We start from the raw sequence: 18,886 nt of genomic DNA, 5'->3' as shown, positions 1-18,886 counted from the left end.
TGATTGACTGCATCTGCATTCTTTCACCAAACCACGGAAAGTGCAAGCAGGAACCTTCGTTCTACCAGTTCCATTTCTACTGGCTTCCTCCTCGTGGACATGGACCCTGGGCGACACTTCAAGGTCAATTCCTTAGGTCGGTCTCCAGCAAGCCGCTACCTTGCAACCACGTGGAACTTTTGGCCGTGAGCTAGAGCCGCGCCCGCGAGGCCTTCCAGCTATCTGGAGTGGGCGGGGCCAGGGCCTTTCAAAGTTCCCGCGTGACTCTCTAGCCCCTCCCAGTCCCGCGAGAAGCAGCGGCGGGGGCCGCTGCGGGGCCGCTCTCCGTGAGATTGCAGCCGGCGGGGTCGGGCGTCTGTGCCCTCCAGACCGCCAGGGGGCGTGCGTTGAGCGCTCCGCGACCTTATTCCCCCGCTCCCGGCGCCCGGTCGGCTCCGCCCCCCCCACCCCACCTCCCCCCCCCCCCGCGACGTGCGCTTGCGCAGTGCGTCCTGGAGGGCTCCAGAGCCGCTGCTGACCCACGTGTGGCGTGAAGCCCCGAGCATCATGTTGTGAGGAGATGGGGGCCTGGGTCACGCGCGCCCTGAGGAATTTCAACGTGGAGAACCGGGCCGAACGCGAACTCAGCAAGATGAAGCCCCTGTCGGCGCCCCGGCACCCCTCCACCAAGAGCCTCCTGCAGGAGCAGATGAGCCGTGCGTGGGGCGCGGGGGCGTGGGGGGGCGGCGGTGCCTGTGCGCCTGGGGCCGGGGACGCGGGTGGGAGCGCGGGCAGGTGCAGCCCACGGGCCGGTGACATTGAGACTGTCCCCTGGCGGCCGCGGTGCATTCGGCGGCTCCACCTACTTCCTAAGTCCCAAAGGTGCTGCGGGGCCTGTGCCCTGGCGCCCTGGGCCGGATTTTTTTTCTCGTGGAGGCTGAGAGCCGGTGCAGGGGGTGGAAAGTCAGGAGTTTTGTGCAGCGGGGAGTTTTCTCTGGGCTTCAGAGCAGGCACCAGCGTCCAGGCTGACCTTAGTACTTTGGATGTTTAAAAAGAGTTCCGGGGGCTGGAGCGATTGCACTGGGGCGCTTGCCTTGCATGCGGCCGACCCTGGCTCGAACCCCGGTACCCTGTATGATCCCCACCCCCGAGCACCACCAGGGGTAATTCGAAAGTGCAGAGCTAGGCATAACCCCTGAGCATCGTCGGGTGTGAGCCAAAAACTTTAAAAAAAAGTTCCCGGCGGCCTTAAAACAGAAAAGTCAACGGTTTTCACACCTCAAGAGGAGATTTTCCTTGTTTTTTTTAAAAGATATTATGACATTGTTTCTGCTTTTTCTTAGGCCATCCAGAGATTGAGGGAGAAATCGCTCGGAAAGATGACAAGCTGTTGTCACTGCTAAGAGATGTTTATGTGAATTCCAAAGATCCAGTGTCTTTGAAGGTAATATGTGCGTGTGTGTGTTTAAATTGTGAATAAATAATTTCCATCTTTGGGGGCCCTAGGATCAAGAGATGTGAGTCGAGCGGTCCCAGAGGGAGGTAGGTTCTCTGTAACTCTGAAAATGTCAGTGTAGCTGGGACGGCAGTGGGTTTGTAAAGCTCAGCGCCCTCCTTTTAAAGCAAGGCATACATACTTTGATTCATGGAGTAGTCATTGAAAATCTGAAAGACGGAGTGTTAACTGGGTGCAACCGGGTGCTTCCTTTAGTAGTACATAAAAATTTGGAGAATTCAGTAATGTTCTCTTGTGGTTAGACTGTATTATCATCTTGCAGATGAAAATTGGGGTTTGTTCATCTCATGGATATCTTTAATGCGTTGATGATGATGTGTTGCCTGATATGTGTGTTGTTCTTGAGACTTTTTAAGGCTTTATATTCAGGAAGGATGTGAAAATGGAACATAGAATATTTTTCAGATAGGAACCAATGAGTAAATATGTACATAGTGGTGAGCTAAACAGGTCTAATCCGTTCCAGTGCTGATGTTGTGAGGAACACAAACATTAAACTGATGAGCCATAAATACAGAATTGCTTATACATCTATGAAGAAATATAGGCACTGGGATTTATTAGAGCAGCATTTCTTTATAGGGGACCCTAGGGACCACCTGTGGGTTCCTAGGATGTTCCAAGTGAACCACATGTGAAAATTCATAAATGGGGTTGGGACAAGCACAGGAAGGAAACAAGGTCAAAAGAGCGTTGGAAAAGGTCAAGAGGGTCAAAAAGGTTGGAACAAAGTTCGAGCTACACTGTAGAGGGACCTTTTTGAGAGTGGAGATTCAAGAATGGTTTCTGGGAAAATAGCATTTAATCTCCAAAGTCTGAAGAGTGGGTTTGGGTGATGATTAGAAGTTTCAAAGAAGGAAGTGTGAGTAAAGAAGAAGGAAGTAGCAGTGACAATTTCCAGATTTTTTTTTCCATTCTAAAATTCTCTGGTACATTCTTTGTTTTTCTGGATACAGTGGATGTAATGGTTTGCACAAATACTCTGAGTATTTACTAGAGACGATACTGATAGATAAAATGTAAAATCTATGTTATTTGTATGTAATAAAGTTATAGGACTTGAAAGGTGAAAGATTGATGTTCATATCAAGTTGTTTTTAGACTGGTATAGAGTACTTTTTTTTTTCCTTTCTGCTTTTGGGGCCACACCTGCAGTTCTTAGGTCTTCCTCCTGACTCTGCTCTCAGAGATCATATAGGGTACCTCGGGTCAGCTGTGTGCAAGGCAAATGCCCTACCCACTGTACCATCTCTCTGGCTGAATAGTACTTCTAAATATTGTTTCTCAATTTCCTAAATCATGTATTTGAAAATTGGCATTTGGGAAACAAACCTCTTAAAGCTTTTTTCTATATAAAACAGATATAACATATCTCAAAATTTCATGGAAACTGTATTAGGAAAAGTATTATTGGAGAAGTACCTGTTCGTATTCTTTTTCCTTTTCTCTTCTGGGCAATTCACAGTTAATGACCATGATCTTAGATACAATATGCTTATTATGTAGAAAATTTTTACCTGATTTTTAAAGTTATTTACGGGTATTTATAATATGAAAAATCTTAACCCTTTTCCCATTCGAGGTATAGGAAATCTGGGTTCTTTTTTTGTTGTTTTTTTGAGGGTACTTTGAGACTTATATGGAGCCAGGGATTTGAATCAGGGTTGGCGGTAGGCAAGACAAGTATATCTATATGGCCCCTGGACTCTTAAGTTTAATAGAACTCTTAAGTTTAGAAATATCGCACTTGTTAATACTTCTGGAGGGATAGCACAGTGGTAGGGCGTTTACCTTGTGATCGGCCAGCCTGGCTTCGGCAGGTTCGATTCTCCCGCCCCTCTCGGAGAGCCCGGCAAGCTACCGAGAGTATCTCGCCTGCACAGTAAAGCCTGACATGCTCCCCGTGGTGTATTCAATATGCCAAACACAGTAACAAGTCTCACAATGGAGACGTTACTGGGCCCGCTCTAGCAAATTGATGAACAACGGGAGGACAGTGCTACAGTGCAGTTAATACTTCTAATGTTTCCCATGTACACATTATTTTGCATTAAATACTGTTTGGAGACTTCCTTGATAATCAGTTGTCTCAATACAGTGTGCTCAGTCCATTTCTACACACTTAAAATACTAGTGCTTGTGTGTGATTTCACAAAGTAAAATGCGAGGGTTGCTGCTGCTGCTGCTGCTGCTGCTGCTGCTGCTGCTGCTGCTGCTGCTGCTGCTGCTGTGACACTTGTGTGTTTGGTGATGCAGAGCCTCCTTCCCACCTCCTCAGACCTCCCCAACAGAGAGACGGGGAGGCGAGGGACCACATCCTGATGGTGAAAATGGCCCATTTAATGTAAAGCTGCTAGAATGCTTATAGAATGTCTGAAGGGACTTGAGGTAAGGACATAGGCGTGATGGTCATTTACGTAGATAAACATTTGGTGTAGGAAGTTGAAGTTCTCTTGGGGAGATTAACTCAAGGAGACACTCTGCCTCCCAAGGACACTACATTGCTTTTATTATTTCCTCTAGTTGTAGAAGTTATCAGTACTCACAGCTGTTTGGATAAACACAGTAAGAGACAATGATCCCAACACTTAGTTCTCTGGGCTCTGAGAGCAAGGAGGCTTTTACCATAAATCCCAGACTAAGTCCTCATTCAGCTCGTCCTTCCCCGGGTGTGTCCTGTCTCTTAATTCATAACAGCTTGCATCAAGATCATGCATTTATGCTTTCTAGAATGTCCCGTTTCCATGCCGGATAGCTTTACCACTCGCTCCGGGTCCATCCCAGTCCCACGGCGTGACCTTCCTTTTGGAGTGTTGAAAACTGCAGCAACTGAAGACTGAGTCCAGTAATTATGACCAAGTAATTATGCCCAGGAGTAGATATATTTCAGTCAATCAACTCCCCAATACTAGGAGCATAACATTCATCGTCTTCTGTGTCTAACCAAAGAACATTGCTCTATAGTAAAATATACAAAGGCTATAGGGGAAATAGAAAAGCAGGTACAAATATACAGCACTTCAAATACAAAGCGGTACAAATACAAAGTTCAGAATTACCAGAAAGTTTTGACTTATAAGTAATCAAGAGACTGCCTTGGGGAACTATAACAATGAGAGGTAAATACGAAGAAAAGGTTAAAGATAAACTTGAACTAAATTCGGGATGCTAGCAAGGACACAAGATTCTTTGGGAGGAAAAAAAGGGGGCAATTCACAGATGAAGCCTAAAACTCTTAAGGTTGATATCCAACACAAAGGAAAGGTGGAAGATAGACTTTAACCAAATTTGAGATGTTAGCAAGGGCATGGTACGCTTCCCTGGGAAGAGGAAAGGGGCAATTCACCTGCGAAGCTTGTTGATATCCAACACTTGTGTATATGTGTCTCTTTGTGGATTCACCCATTTTTTTCTTATTTTTATATAGAATCATTCTGTATTAATGCAGCTTTGCGTTGTGTCTTGATACGGTTATCTTTCCTTTTTGGGGAAAAGGGGTGTGTTGGGCCACACCAAGCTGCGCTTAGAATTTATACCTGGCCGTTTTCTTAGGGCCCACCCCATGCCTGGTTATGTGCTCTGGGATTATTCCTGGCGGTGATTGAGGGACTTTAAGTGATGCTGGAGATTGATTGAACCTGGATTGTATGCTTGCAAGGGAAGCACTATACTTCCTGTACTCATTCTCTGGCCCTGTTGTTATCTTGAAAAAAAAAATTTTTTTTGGCTTTCCTCACAAATTTATTTTGTAGATAAACTTAAGAATGGTATTGTCAGAAACTAGGGAGAGTGAGCAAAGACTGGAGTAGCGATGCCTTGTATTGTTAGGCCCTGAATTCGATCCCAGCATGACAGGACTCCACTGAGTGCTGCTGGAGATGGCTCTGGTTGTAAAAATTATGCACGCTGAAGGTTGTGTGTTCGCGGGCTCTCTGGACAGCTCTGTCTCGCCGCCCGCTTTCGGTGCTCTTGAGCCGCTGGATGTGTGTAGCCTGGATCGGGATGGCTGTTGGCCAAGGGTGGACGAAGGAAGAGACGAGAGCCAGGCTGGCTGGTTTTAGCTGCAGTTTATTCCAGTCCTCTCTTCATTCACTCCTGCCTCTCCTCTGCCTCTCCTGTATTCTTTAAGGGCCGGCAGGAGGACCCTGATGGCTCTTGCCCTCACCACCAGCGTTTGGTGTGGGCCTGGGGCCGCTCCCGCAGCCAGGGCGGCCCGGGCCCTGGGGCAGGCGGTGGACAAAACGAGGGCCAAGCCGGTTGATTGAACAGATGTTGTTTATTCCATTCTTTCATGCGCCTACCCCAGTCCCTCTGAGCCTACCATTCTAGTCTCCACTACTCCTCATTCCCGTCTCCTCCTGTCTCAATAAAATTCCAAAATTCTCTAGTTTTTCAATTTTCAGCTGAGGCTCTCTCACCTAGAGAGAACAGATGTCCAGGAGGGAAATATCACAGAGAGTCACATTACAAAAGCGTGTCTTCTTGTGTCCATACAAAAAGGGCATTGCTCTGAGTAAACTATGCAAAGAACTTAGAGAGAAGAGAAAAACAATATTTACAAGTCGACAGAGCACAAGGAAAGAAGTTACAAATAAACACAGGAATGGGAGCACTGTGATGGGAGCAACCCAATAAACCTAAACTACCTGCGGTTATGCAGGAAGGACAAAAACAGTGTTATCCTACATCTGGTGACCCACAACACCACTGAACTCAGTACTGTTTTTAATTAGAGGCTGTTAATTTTATACAAATGTTAGTGTAAAATGATCAGAAGGGAAATCTGAATCAAAGTTTATATGGAGTGAAAGGAATTTTATGAAGAGATTTGGAAAGGGTAGTTAAGGCCAAAGTTAGAAAATAAAGGTAGGAGAGTGTGTGATGCCTTTGCATAAAGATTAAGTAAGTGTAGTATCGGGTTAAGGGAAGGTAAGGGGTGAGATTATATGAAGGTTCTTTATTTGTCTTGGTTTTTATTCTAAAGATTAAAGGGAGTAAGCCCTTGAAAAGTTTCATATAACAAAGTAAGATCCTATTTAGTTGATAATGAGTGAAGTTTATTTGGATGGGCCATGCTCTCTACTTCACAGTGTTCAAAGGACTGTATGGTAAGAGTTTTAAGGGTGTGCTGCCTTGGGAACAAAGTGCATTTTAATCCTGATAGAGACTAGTTAGGAAGCCAGTTCCTTGAAAACATTTGACTCTGAGGTGATTAGGTAAGGACAATAGTGAATGGGTTTGAGTGGGAAAGATGTTAATCACCATGATTTGATTATCAGTTGTCTATAATGGGAGAGAAAATCCCAAGTATTACCTCTGTTTTTGTTGTGAGACACAGGAAGTGTATAGTGTTGGCTACTCCAAGATCTAGTATACAGGGGAAGGACAAAGTGGGACTAGAACTGGGTTTTGGGCAGAGATGGGGAGAGCATTGGGAGGTGGAGGATAAGTTCAGTCTTAGACATGTTGATTTTGAAGCACTAATAGATTTTTCTCCATGTAAAGGTGTCCACATGCACATTTGGGTTTGTAAGTAGGTGAGGTTTAGTTTTGAGATCAGACTTGAAAGTCATTTACTTGAATTCATCACTGATGATCAGGGAAATGCAAATTAAGATCACTGTGAGAAGAACACCTGACACCTGTGAGGATGGCTTACTTCAAAGCAGCAAGTAACAAAGGTTGAAGATGTGAGCAAAAATGGAACTATTCACTGCACATTGGTGGGAATGGAAGCTGGTGTCACGTTGATGGGAATGGAAAGCACTCAAGATAAAGGCGAACAACGAAATGACCCAGTAATTTCACTTTGGGTGTTTATCTGAAAAATTAAAGTTAACATAAAACTTAGATTTTATCCCAGTATTTATTGCAGCAATATTTACAGCAGCCAGTATATGGACGCAATAGAAAATGTTAGATGATAGATGTTTGGATAAACATGTTGACATTGGGTAAATTTATACAATTGAATATTTTTTAGCTACAAAAAAAAATCCTAGAGGAGGGACGAAGGAGTGCAGTGTATGGAGCACATGCTTTGCATGCAGGAGACGTGGGGTTCCACTCCTGGCACTGTGCTTCCCTGAGCATCACCAGCAGTGACCTGCATCTCTGGATTGGGAGTAGGCCCAATCCTCCTTGGCTTTGACCCCAAAATGGAAACAATTTAAGAAAAAAATTGCTTAAAAAAATTTTTTGGTCATTTATTGAAAAAATGAAAGGAGCCTAAAGGCATGCGAAGGAAATGGGGGGGGGGGGGTAACAATTGAATTGTTTCACCTCTGTGTACAATATAAACTTTTTTTTTTTAATTATGGACGAACAGTATCTCGCCCGCACGGCGGAGCCTGGCAAGCTACCCGTGACGTATTCGATATGCCAAACACAGTAACAACAAATCTCATGTTGGAGACGTTACTGGGCCTGCTGGAGCAAATCGGTGAAAACGGGAGGACCGTGATACTGTGATGGACAGCAAAGTAAGACAAACCACTGTAGCACTCTCATACTGTTGTCCCATTGTTCATCGATTTGCTCGATGAGGCTCCAGTAACATCTCCATTGTGAGACTTGTTACTGATTTTGGCATATCGAATACGCCACGGGGAGCTTTCCAGGCTCTCCCAGAGGGACGGCCGAGTGCAAGGCAAAAGCTCTCCCCGTTGTGCTAAGGAACAATAGTAGAACTAAAGTTCCTGAGAAGAGGGTGGGGGCTGGGGGGTTGAGGGAGATGTGAAGATAATAGAGTCATCTGCACAGAAGTTCAGAAAGTGTGTGGGATTACTTAATGAGGTGGAAACCTGGACATGCCAAACTTAAGGGTCAGCTGAGCAAAGGAAATGAAGAACTTGCTGGAGAAATAAGGAAACTACTAGAGGAAACTTGGGGGACAAGTTAGTTCTGGTTAGGTTGGAAGTGTCAGTATCAAATACTATAATGAGTTCAAATAAAGCCTAAAGTGTATCGTGGATTAGGCAGTTTGTAGAGACAACATTTTTTGATTTTGACTGAAAAGGTAACATTTAAAGGGGGAAGAAAAAAAGAATGATTGACTTAGTTCAGCAACAGGAATAAAGTTAAGAGCACACAAGCACTTCGGGACCTGTGCAGTACCTCATTACCAGCATCTGGTTAGCCAAATTTCAGGACCTTTTCTCCTCAGCATTACTTGGGGTGTGGGATTGGGTAATATGTATCCTCCAACAATAATACAATAATGCAAAAATTGGGGGGGGACTGGAGATGGTTATGTATAGATTGCTTTATTTTTATTGAAGTATTGGAGGCACTGATGTATTTTCTCTGAAGAAACAAGATCTCTATCAATATTTGAACTTGTTAAAGGTATTGGGAAGCATTGAATATGAAAAAGAATCATGAAACAGAATGGTAATTATCAAGTAAGCTATTTAGACAGCAGAATTATTGTTTTTTTTAAAAAGTGGTGTTTAATCAGTTCATTGTTGCACATCTTTTGCTATAAAGTAAATCATGAGTATGGGTAATCTACATTACTTGATGACTGAACTATAGTTAGGAAGTGGCAGTGTGACCATACTGTCATCACACCTGGTCTTAGTACACTGAGAAATACAGTTTGGAAAAGCAAGCATATTATTTGAAGAACAAAATCTGAAACATGAGAAGCATAAAAGTAGATAGCATTTTTTCTCTTTTAGAAAAAATTCTCTCTTAATTTTGGTTTATTTTATTTTGATACTAGGTGAAAGATGCTGGAGTACTTCAGGAGTCAAAGGAGTTCAGATTGCCAATAGGCCATCACTTTGAAATGATGAATATCAAGAGCATTCCCAAAGGCAAAATTTCAATTGTAGAAGCATTGACACTTCTTAATAATCACAAACTTTATCCAGAAACGTGGACAGCTAAAAAAATAGCAGAAGAATACCAACTAGAACTGAAGGATGTAAATTCCCTGCTCAAATACTTTGTTACTTATGAAGTTAAAGTTTTCCCTGCTAAAGACAAGAAAGCATTACAACCAAAATGAAGACATTTATAAAATTGATCTTCCTGTGTACTTTTTAGCCCTTTACCCTATTTTCTTGGTTTTGGGATATATTAATTACAGAATGTATAATGCTCCCTTCTTGTAAAAGTACTATTTATTAAGTTTGTTGATTTTTCAGGAATGCTAACAATTTTGTTTTGAGCTCTCAATTAGAAATTTATTCATAATGTATCAGCATGTCTAAGTATAGATTTATTATAAATAAAGGAGATAATGTGTTACTTTAGGGAACACATGTCAAAGTTTAATCTTCCAATTTAGCTCATAATTCCTTATTTATTTAGAACTGTGAAAGCAAGTTTCCTGACTGTAGTCTGAAACTTTCTTTTTTGAGGGGTCAGGGGAAGGGGAGATTGAACAATGAGGAAAGCTAAGTGTTTTGTTTTTCAAATAACTGCCGTTAGAATGGATTCTAAATTAATAGGAAATACATTTTTGTTATTCCAGTATATAGCAATTAGGATATTTCTTTTGAATTGACATTATATGTGGATGACAGCCTTAAAAATGATTAAAAAATTAATATTGTCTGACCTTAATGCATAACTACTTTTGAAAAAGTGGTATGAAAAGCCTTCAGAGGCAGGCAGTGAAATCTTTGTCTGGGAAAAGATAGCCTTTTCTGGACTTGGTACAAAAGTGAAAGAAAGTTTAAGGAATTTAAATGAAAGAACCGTGTGAAAAGACTTGATTAAGTATATAGTTTTACATTTAAATGGTGGTTGAAAGAAAAGGAAAAAAAGCAGATACAGAAAAAATCTATATTCTGTGGCGAAGGAACCTGAGAAATTGCTGGAGCATTCATAAACAAATTTAATGCAGACTGGAGAGGTGGGCCTGAGCTCATTGGGCCGGAACATACAGAGTACAGATAGGAGCTCTCAGTAAAGAACTTGGAGCAAACCCTAAACTGAGCAAATGCAACCCCCCACCCCCACCCTCTAACCAGAGTACAGTATATACCAGTACCGGGATTTCAATGAGACTGTAAGTTTAGTTCTGCCATATTACCACTTGGGGAATCTTAGGTAGATTGCATAACCTCATAGGAATTTCCACTATAAAATGGGTGTAATGCTGCAGTAAATTTAGGGTAACTATGAAGATATTAAAGGCCTACAAATAAGTCGTTTTCTGCAGTTGAGCCCATAGGTCAGAGGAAGATTCATGGCTCATTTTAAGGTTACTTTGTATTTATAATAGCAGGGTCCAACGTAAGGATTTTGAAAAACTGTTAAGTATTTTTCTGCAATGATTAAAAGAAGTGTGTTGCAATAGTGCAAGAAGGCATGTGTTGTAGGAATTTGGGATGACATCCTAAGAAAATATTAGGTTATTAATGTCTTTCTGAGGAAAGATAGCATCACAGTCTAACAGAGGGAGATGCTAAGGGGTTCATCAAGATATAAAGTTGTGAAAAGAAAAACTGAGGTGGGAAAAATTTAACTTGCCAAATAGAGTTTCATTATGTGAATAAATAAATAGACCTAGTTTATACTAAGGTCAAAACAATAGTCCTTTTAAGAAAACTTACTGTAAAACTACACTTTTTTTTTCCCAGACTTACACATTTTTGTGCTTGGATTTCAATTATACAATGAACAAACACCCATCCCTCCACCAGTGCGCATTTCCCACCACCACGGATCCCAGTATCCCTCCCAGCCCCCAGCCCCCATCCCACTCTGCCTCTGTGGCAGGGCATTTCCCTCTCTCTCCTTTTGAGTGCTGTGGTTTGCAAAAGAGGCATTGATTGGCAATCATGTTTGGTCAATAGTCTACCTTCAGCATGCTTCTCCCATCCTGGGAGGATCCTCCCAACACCCTTTGTTTGGTGTTCCCTTCTCTTTCTGAGCTCCCTTTTCCCCTAACATGTGTGGTTGGCCTCCAGGTCATTGAGTAAAATTCCTGGTACTAATCTCGGCCATTCTTGGGTGTTAGTTTCCTATTTTGTTACTTTATGTTCCCCAGATGAATGCAATCTTTCTATGTCTATCTGTCCCTTTCTGAGTCATTTCGCTTAACATGATACTTTCCATGTAGTACCACTTGTATGTAAATTTCATGATTTCGTCTTTTCTAACAGCTACATAGTACCCCATTGTGTAAATGTACCAGAGTTTCTTTAACCAGTCATCTGTGCTCGGGCACTCAGGTTTTTTCCAGATTCTGGCTATTGTAAAGAGTGCTGCAATAAACAGACAATTGCAGATGTCACTTCGGCTATACTTTTTTGCCTCTGGGATATATTCCCAGGAGTGGTATTGCTGGGTCAAATGGGAGCTCAATTTTTAATTTTTTGAGAATCATCCATACTGTAAAACTACACTTTAAAACTAACATAGTCATCAAAACTTTGGCCTTTATGATATAAAGGTCATAAGACTGCTGTTTCTGAGCCATTTTCCTTATAAAAGTGCACTGTGGTTAGGCAGCTGAAATTATGACTTTCATGATGTCATAATAAAATAAAGTACTTCCTATATCACCATTTATTACATGTAGAGCACTTGGCAGAAGTGTTGCCATAGAAAGTGTGGAATTTAGACTTCAGAAAACCTGGATTTATATCAGCAGCATCACTACTGATTTTGGAAATGTCTGCAACTGAAGTATCTAAGAATTGCATTTTAAAAACAGTTCTTGTACTGGGCACTAATCTACATAAAGCAACTTGCATAATATTTCAACAGGTATGGGGATAAGTGCAGTTAATCATATTTTACAGGAAAAATTGAAGCACAGGTCTCCAGTAACTTCACAGATTACTTACAATGTGTTGGAGCCTGGATTTAAGCCTTGGAACCTTATTGTTCCTATCACCTAAGCCATATTACCTCTTGGGTTATCAGAATTAGATAATAGGTAACATGGCAGGTCTAGTCAATGTTGTATGTAGAACGTCACAATGAGAATCACTTGGAGGCCCTGGCAAAAGATGTATATGAGAAAGAGTTGCTTTGTAATTTGAGTTACTTTTGTTAATGAGCTCTAGATAAGGAAAAATAATAAGTGAATATTTAATGTTATAAATCAGTATGTGCATGGGGTCGAAGATAGAAGACAGAAGAGACCAGTATTACAATAATAGCTGGGAATAATCACGCTGGACAAGATCTGAGGGTTAAAAGTAGGTAAGGTATAGTCTTATAACATTTCAGTATCAATGTTGCAAGCCGCAGTGCCAAAAAGGAGAGAAAAGAAAAGTGCCTGCCATCAAAGCAAGTGGGAGGTGATGGGAGGAAATCTGGGAACACGAACTGAGACATGTACATACTTATGGAGGAATGGATGTTGGAATACTGTATGACTGAAATCCAGTCATGAACAGCTTTGTAAGTCTATATCAGTGATTCAATAAAGTTTAAAAAAATACTTAGTAAAATATTTAACAACCAAGTGTAGCACCAGACTGTTCAAACTTATTCATCTATGCAGACTGAAGATGAACATTGGTATAAGTTCACTGGGAATGAAATAAAGGCGCAGGATGAGATGAAAGGATGAGTTTGAAAGAGAGAAGCTTCCCTGGGAAGGAGGAAAGAATGCCTCAAAATTGAGTGGGGGGAAAAAAGCCTTCACTTAAGGATAATAAAGAGAAAGGTTAAAAAGGTGGGCAGGAAAACTGGCTTATTGGAAGCCCATACAGGAAAATCACTGAAGTGGATGGATTTGACAGTTCTGCCAAAAATGAGTTCACCATATAATTCTGTTACCCAAATTAGTACATTTGAGTGAGAAAGGGACAACAATTAAGGGAATAGAGGCAATAAGCATGTACTGGAATATTCTGGACAAAGTTGGGAGCATCATCCTAACCACAGGTTAGATCCTACCTGTCTTGAAAGTCACCGGAGATGTAACTCTACTTGCTCTACTTTGTCAACCTTTAGTATCTCACCAATAACCAGGAATTATTGTCTGTGCCAGAGAGGTATTTGTTGGGATGGAATGATAGTTTAGGTGCCTTAAACTGCATGTTGTGAGCCCCAATTCTATCTGGGTCCCCTAAGTACCACAAGGCATAACATTTGAACACATACTCAAGTAGCTCCAAGCACCACCTGGTGTGATCCCAGAACAAAATCAAACATATGCATGGTGTGCACTAATAGGCAATACAAAAACTGCTCCCTCTGAGGAAAAATTCAACAGGAAAGCCATCTTAAAATGCTGTGGGGGGAGGCAGGAAAAATTTACTCCAAGTTGGATGAACCAGTACTTGAAAGTTAAATAATCTCTGAGGAAAGGAAATAGATAACTGTAGGATAACCTCTTAGTAAACACTTGGAGTAAATACTTGCAGAGAATATTCAACTTTTATTAATTCTGCTTATCTCACGGCTCCTTAGGCCACTATAGAATCACTATTCAGTAATTTCTATATCAACTTTTCTGTAGTGGTGCTTATCACTGACGCTGTCGATCAAAATAGGGAGCTTAGAGGGGCCCTTGTAGGGGCCAGAGACCTCATGGACTGAGCACACACTTTGCATGCAGGAGATCTGTGTTCCATGATCAGCATCTCATGTTCCCCCAAGCACTGCTTGGATGCAACTTAGATCACAGAGCCTGGAATAGCCCCAGCAACTACCAGGCATGAGTCAAAAGCCAGAAACAAAAAGTGTCTTATAAAAGGAAAGAAAGAAAGAGAAAGTAATTTGTATCTTAGAAATATCCTAGAAACACTGTCAACATTCCCAAAGAAAATGAGCACCTTTTCTCTCCTCTTAGGTTATTTGGTTAAATCTCTTTCATTTTGTTGCTAACTCCGATGCTTCTGGAGGAATACTAAAAGGTAAGACAAATGATTTTTAAAGAATCAGATTTAAGAGATTCATAGGTCTCAATATCCTGTAATGAGACCTTTAAATATTTAGGTTGTCATACTATTTTTCAGGAGACCTACTTTTAGGTCACATAAATGTGTGACCCACTTGTTAAGGCAGATCAAAGATTGCTAGCATGATCTTTTTTGAATTTTTTGTTCAAGGAATTAAATGAATACTAGGATATGCTTAATTTCTTAAATGACTTTTCAAATCATTTGATTTAAAAATATTGCTGAATTTTCGTTTTTCTCTCACTGCAAAAAATATGATTCATCTACTATGTGCCAGGCATTACTCATATAGCTTGGAATACAGCAAAGATGATTATAATGTAAGTTCTTAATAGAGTTTCTGGCTTTACAATTTTGATGGTTTTAGTTCATTTTTGCTCCCTAAGAAACCACCTCAAAACCTCATTGCTTAAAAACAATTTGTTAAATTTTTCCTTTTATTGTTCCCCTCCTCCCAACACATACTACACACACATACGCACACACACACACACACACACACACACACACACACACACTCACACACACACACATACTTGAAGCACTGGATGTTTTTTCCTTTGGAATCTGATGAAGTTGTTTGTTTCCAAGGCTCGACAGGGTTGCACATCCAAGATGCTGCACTTTTAAGTAGGAATTTTTCTTTTGCAGGAAGGGGGGAAAAAGGTTGTACCACACCTAGCATTGCTCAAGAGCAATTCCTGGCTCTGTTCAGAAGCCATCCTTGGTGGTTTTGGGGAATCATATGTAGCGCCAGGAATTTGAATGGGTCAATATGTTGTAAGGCAAGTATTGTGACTGTCATACCATCTTTTCGACCTTTATATGTAGGTGTTTGTGGCTGTTGGCTGAGAGTTCAGCCGAGACTGGGTCAGAACATCCTTAAGCAGTCCCTTGATATGTATGCATGGGCCTCTCTTAATCATGCAGGTAATCCATTCACTGTGCATGCTTCTGTTAGCATTCCTGGGACCTCAAAGCTAAACTGCTGGACAAATAGAGTGCAACTGTTAAGACACTGGCAGTCCATCACTTCTTTATTCTGTTTTTCAGAGCAGTTACAGTGTCTTATCTGGTTTCAGGAGTAGGAGATATTGGTCACACCTCCTTTTGGAAGAAAGTGTCAAAGGAATTGTGGTCATCTTTGCACTTTGTGAAAGGGACAATGTCAATGTCTCGTTTTAATGAAGTTGATTTAGATAGGTTGACTAAAGGCGTCAACTGACATTTTTTTTTCTCTGTAAAATGACTATTTTTTTTTTACTGGTGCCCACTCGAGCAAATTGATGAACAACTGGAGGACAGTGCTACAGTGCTACAGTACAAAGGAAAATGAGGGGGAAAATTATTGTAGCAACTGTTATTTACAATACTATTAATGGTATGTTTATATGTATTCAACAGTCTAACACCAGATACTCCATCTTAATGCTTGTTTCCCTCCACCAACATTGTCTTGGAGGGCCTCCCTTATCCTCCCCTCATGTCATTATCCCCACCGACGTAGGTGTGATTATTTTGTTGTTGTGTTTGGGTTCATTTTTGGGAGGCCACACTCTGTGGTGCTCAGAACTTACTCATGGCTCTGCACTCCTGGTAAGCTTAAGAGACCATCTGGGGTACTGGGGATTGAACCCAACTTGACTGCATGCAAGGCAAACACTTTACCCACTGCACTATTGTCTCATACCACCCCACCACATGTTTTTGGACCTTGGTGCAAAACATATATTTGTACAAATTTATCAAATTGCTCATATCAAACTAAAGCATTGTATATATTTGATTATGTCAGCACTGCAATAAAACATTTTAAATCAAAATTGGCACATGTACTTTCCCATTGCACAACTGTCTTTTTTTTTTTTCTTTTTGGATCACACCCAGCAATGCACAGGGGTTAGTCCTGGCTCATGTACTCAAGAAAAACCTTGTTCTACAATTCACCCCATTTTGAGTGTCCTGCCTCAGTAATGATTCCATATAATTCCACACAATAAATGAGGATTATATATTATACATTTAAAAAAAATTTTGATAATTATGTATCTCAGTTGGCACCCAAAGCATTTCTCCCAAAAAGGAAAATTGATAATGCTGCTTCTCTGTTAAATTCATGCTCTGACCCTTAGGATAAAAATCTAAGTTCCATAAAGGTATAAGTAGTTCCACCCCTGCTTATTATCTCTAAACTCATCTCTCATGACTTTCTCACTGTGAACCACAATGTTCCTAAGTTCTCTACTGAGGTATGTAGTTATCTATGAACAAGAATGCAAATTAATACCTATGGCCTTATTAAATGACAACTTAGTTCCATACTATTTAATGAATGCTTATGAGTATTAGTATAGTGCAAGTGTACAGGATAGGCACAGAAGTAAGAGTTATAATAAGAAATAAAGATAGAGCTTACTTCCTGTTTGTATAAGAGAAATGTACAAATTATTCTACAACACAAATACAAATTTTAGTGAGTGCACTAAGAAGTAGAAATACAATGCATAGGAATTTGAAGGGGGGTTGATGTGAACCTTTCTGAGTAGAACTTATTTGATTTAATTAATGCAGTTGTTTTAAAGTTACTGAAGCTGCCATTTAAGAGGAGAAATCATATAAAAATAACTAGTACAGTACGTTGAAGCTCCAGAGAGCCAGGTACCTGGGTAGGTGGCATATTTGCAGACTGATAGAAGATCAGTACCTTTCTGAAGATACTCTTGAAAGTAATTTTTTGGTGCAAAAGTTGATTTTCATTTTCTATTTTGCTTTTTGGTTGGTCGAATTGTCTTATGCTAGCAGTTATTTCCATTTTAATTTTTTCCTTGCAGAATATTTCAGTGGCTGATGCAGTGTAGGCAGAGACCCTCAAGATGGGGCTTTTGTGCAGAGTGCGCTCTTCCAAGACAGCGTTCTTTAATATTCACAAAGATGTCTCAGATATTCTTATTTCATTAGGCATTTAAAATCTAATGTTTGCATTTATTTGCATTAAAATTCTTTGATTCTTTAGCTGCTAAAGAAGAGCCAATCGTATTTGATTGCTACAGCTGCCATAATAAAGGAGCAGAGGCTTGCTGGCTTAAACAATAGAAAGTATTAATTTTTGGTCTGAAACCTAGAAATCAGAATTCAAGAAGTCAGGAAGATTCTTTCTTCTGACATCTCTCTTTGGCTTGAAGATGTCTTTATTTTCCCTGTGTCTTTCATGTGTTTACTCCTTCCCCGAATTCCTATCTATTTTATATATATATATATACACACACACATATGTATAGATGTATATATAATGACATATATAATACATGTGTGTATATATGTATATATAATCACATATGTATGTCTATGATATGTGTGTGTATATATGTATATATATGTATGTTAATCACCTCTTCCTATTTTAAGGGTACCAGTAGCAATAATTAGGGCCCACTGGAATGACCTCACTTAATCACATCTTTAAAGGCCCTGTCTCCAAATAGGTTATTTTCTTAATTCTTGGGGTTTGGGACTTAACATTAATTTTTGGGAACACAATTAAACTCATGACACCAACCTATGTCAGATTTGAGCTACATGACAATAATTTTTTTTTTATACTCAATTTTGATTTTTTTTTCTTTTTTTATTAGTGAAAGACCATGAGGTACAGTTATAGGCTTACAAATTTTGTGCTTGGGTTTCAGTTATACAATGATCAAGTGCCCATGCCTCCACCAGTGCCCGTCATCCATCCCCACGGGTCCCAGCATCCCACCCCCCAACCCTCATCCCCCTCCCCCCCCCCCGTCCCATCCTGCCTCTGTGGCAGGGTATTCCCCCTTGTTCTCTCTCTCTTCTTTTGGGTACTGTGTTTTGCAAGAGAGGCTTTGAGTGGCAATCATGTTTGGTCTATTGACTACTTTTAGCATGCTTCTCCCACCCTGGGAGGGCCCTCACAACACCCTTCATTTGGTACTCTCTTCTCTATCTGAGCTTCCTTTTCACCTAGAGCCTGTGGCTGGCCTTCCATTCATGGAGCAAAATTCCTGGTACTAATCTCAGCCATTCCTGGGTGTTACTCTCCCTTTTTGTTGCTTTATGTTCCCCAGATGAATGCAATCTTTCTGTGTCTATCCCGCTCTTTCTGACTCATTTCGCTTAACATGATACTTTCCATGTAGTACCACTTGTATGTAAATTTCATAACTTCATCTTTTCTAACAGCTACATAGTACTCCATTGTGTAAATGTACCAAAGTTTCTTTAACCAGTACATGACAATAATTTTTAAAGAAACAATTCCTTTTAATAGTTTGCATTGCACGAAAGATCAATGAAACCAAGAGCTGGTTCTTTGAGAAAATTAACAAGATCGATAAGCCTCTAGCAAAACTCACAAAGAAAGGGAGAGAGAAAACCCTAATAAACCGAATCAGAAATGAAAAGGGGGTCATTACAACAGAAACCACAGAAATTCAGAGGATCCTCAGGGAGTACTTTGAGAAGCTTTATGCCACGGAACATCAAAACC

General features: G+C 40.8%; 1 protein-coding gene across 1 annotated transcript; it reads left to right on the top strand.

The window, feature by feature from the left end:
* Positions 1-474: 474 nt before the first annotated feature.
* NDUFAF4 (NADH:ubiquinone oxidoreductase complex assembly factor 4) lies at positions 475-10,063 on the top strand. Its single transcript, XM_056125152.1, has 3 exons — positions 475-695; positions 1,323-1,423; positions 9,222-10,063. The coding sequence occupies exons 1-3, from the start codon at positions 560-562 to the stop codon at positions 9,507-9,509; spliced, it is 525 nt and encodes a 174-aa protein (XP_055981127.1). The 5' UTR covers positions 475-559; the 3' UTR covers positions 9,510-10,063.
* Positions 10,064-18,886: the final 8,823 nt, after the last annotated feature.

Source organism: Sorex fumeus, unplaced genomic scaffold (genome assembly GCF_029834395.1).
Source record: "Sorex fumeus unplaced genomic scaffold, SorFum_2.1 ptg000054l, whole genome shotgun sequence".
In the NCBI taxonomy this organism is placed as follows: Eukaryota; Metazoa; Chordata; class Mammalia; order Eulipotyphla; family Soricidae; genus Sorex; species Sorex fumeus.
The sequence above is the reverse complement of the archived record's forward strand: the minus strand, read 5'-3'. Positions and strand labels throughout refer to the sequence as shown.

What these genes read in the sequence shown, in the direction of transcription:
- NDUFAF4 (XM_056125152.1), top strand. Translation starts at nt 560, where the DNA reads ATGGGGGCCTGGGTCACGCGCGCCCTGAGGAATTTCAACGTGGAGAAC. An exon ending in CCTGCAGGAGCAGATGAGCC is followed by an intron (nt 696 to 1,322) that starts GTGCGTGGGGCG and finishes GCTTTTTCTTAG; the next exon opens with GCCATCCAGAGATTGAGGGA. An exon ending in AAGATCCAGTGTCTTTGAAG is followed by an intron (nt 1,424 to 9,221) that starts GTAATATGTGCG and finishes TTTTGATACTAG; the next exon opens with GTGAAAGATGCTGGAGTACT.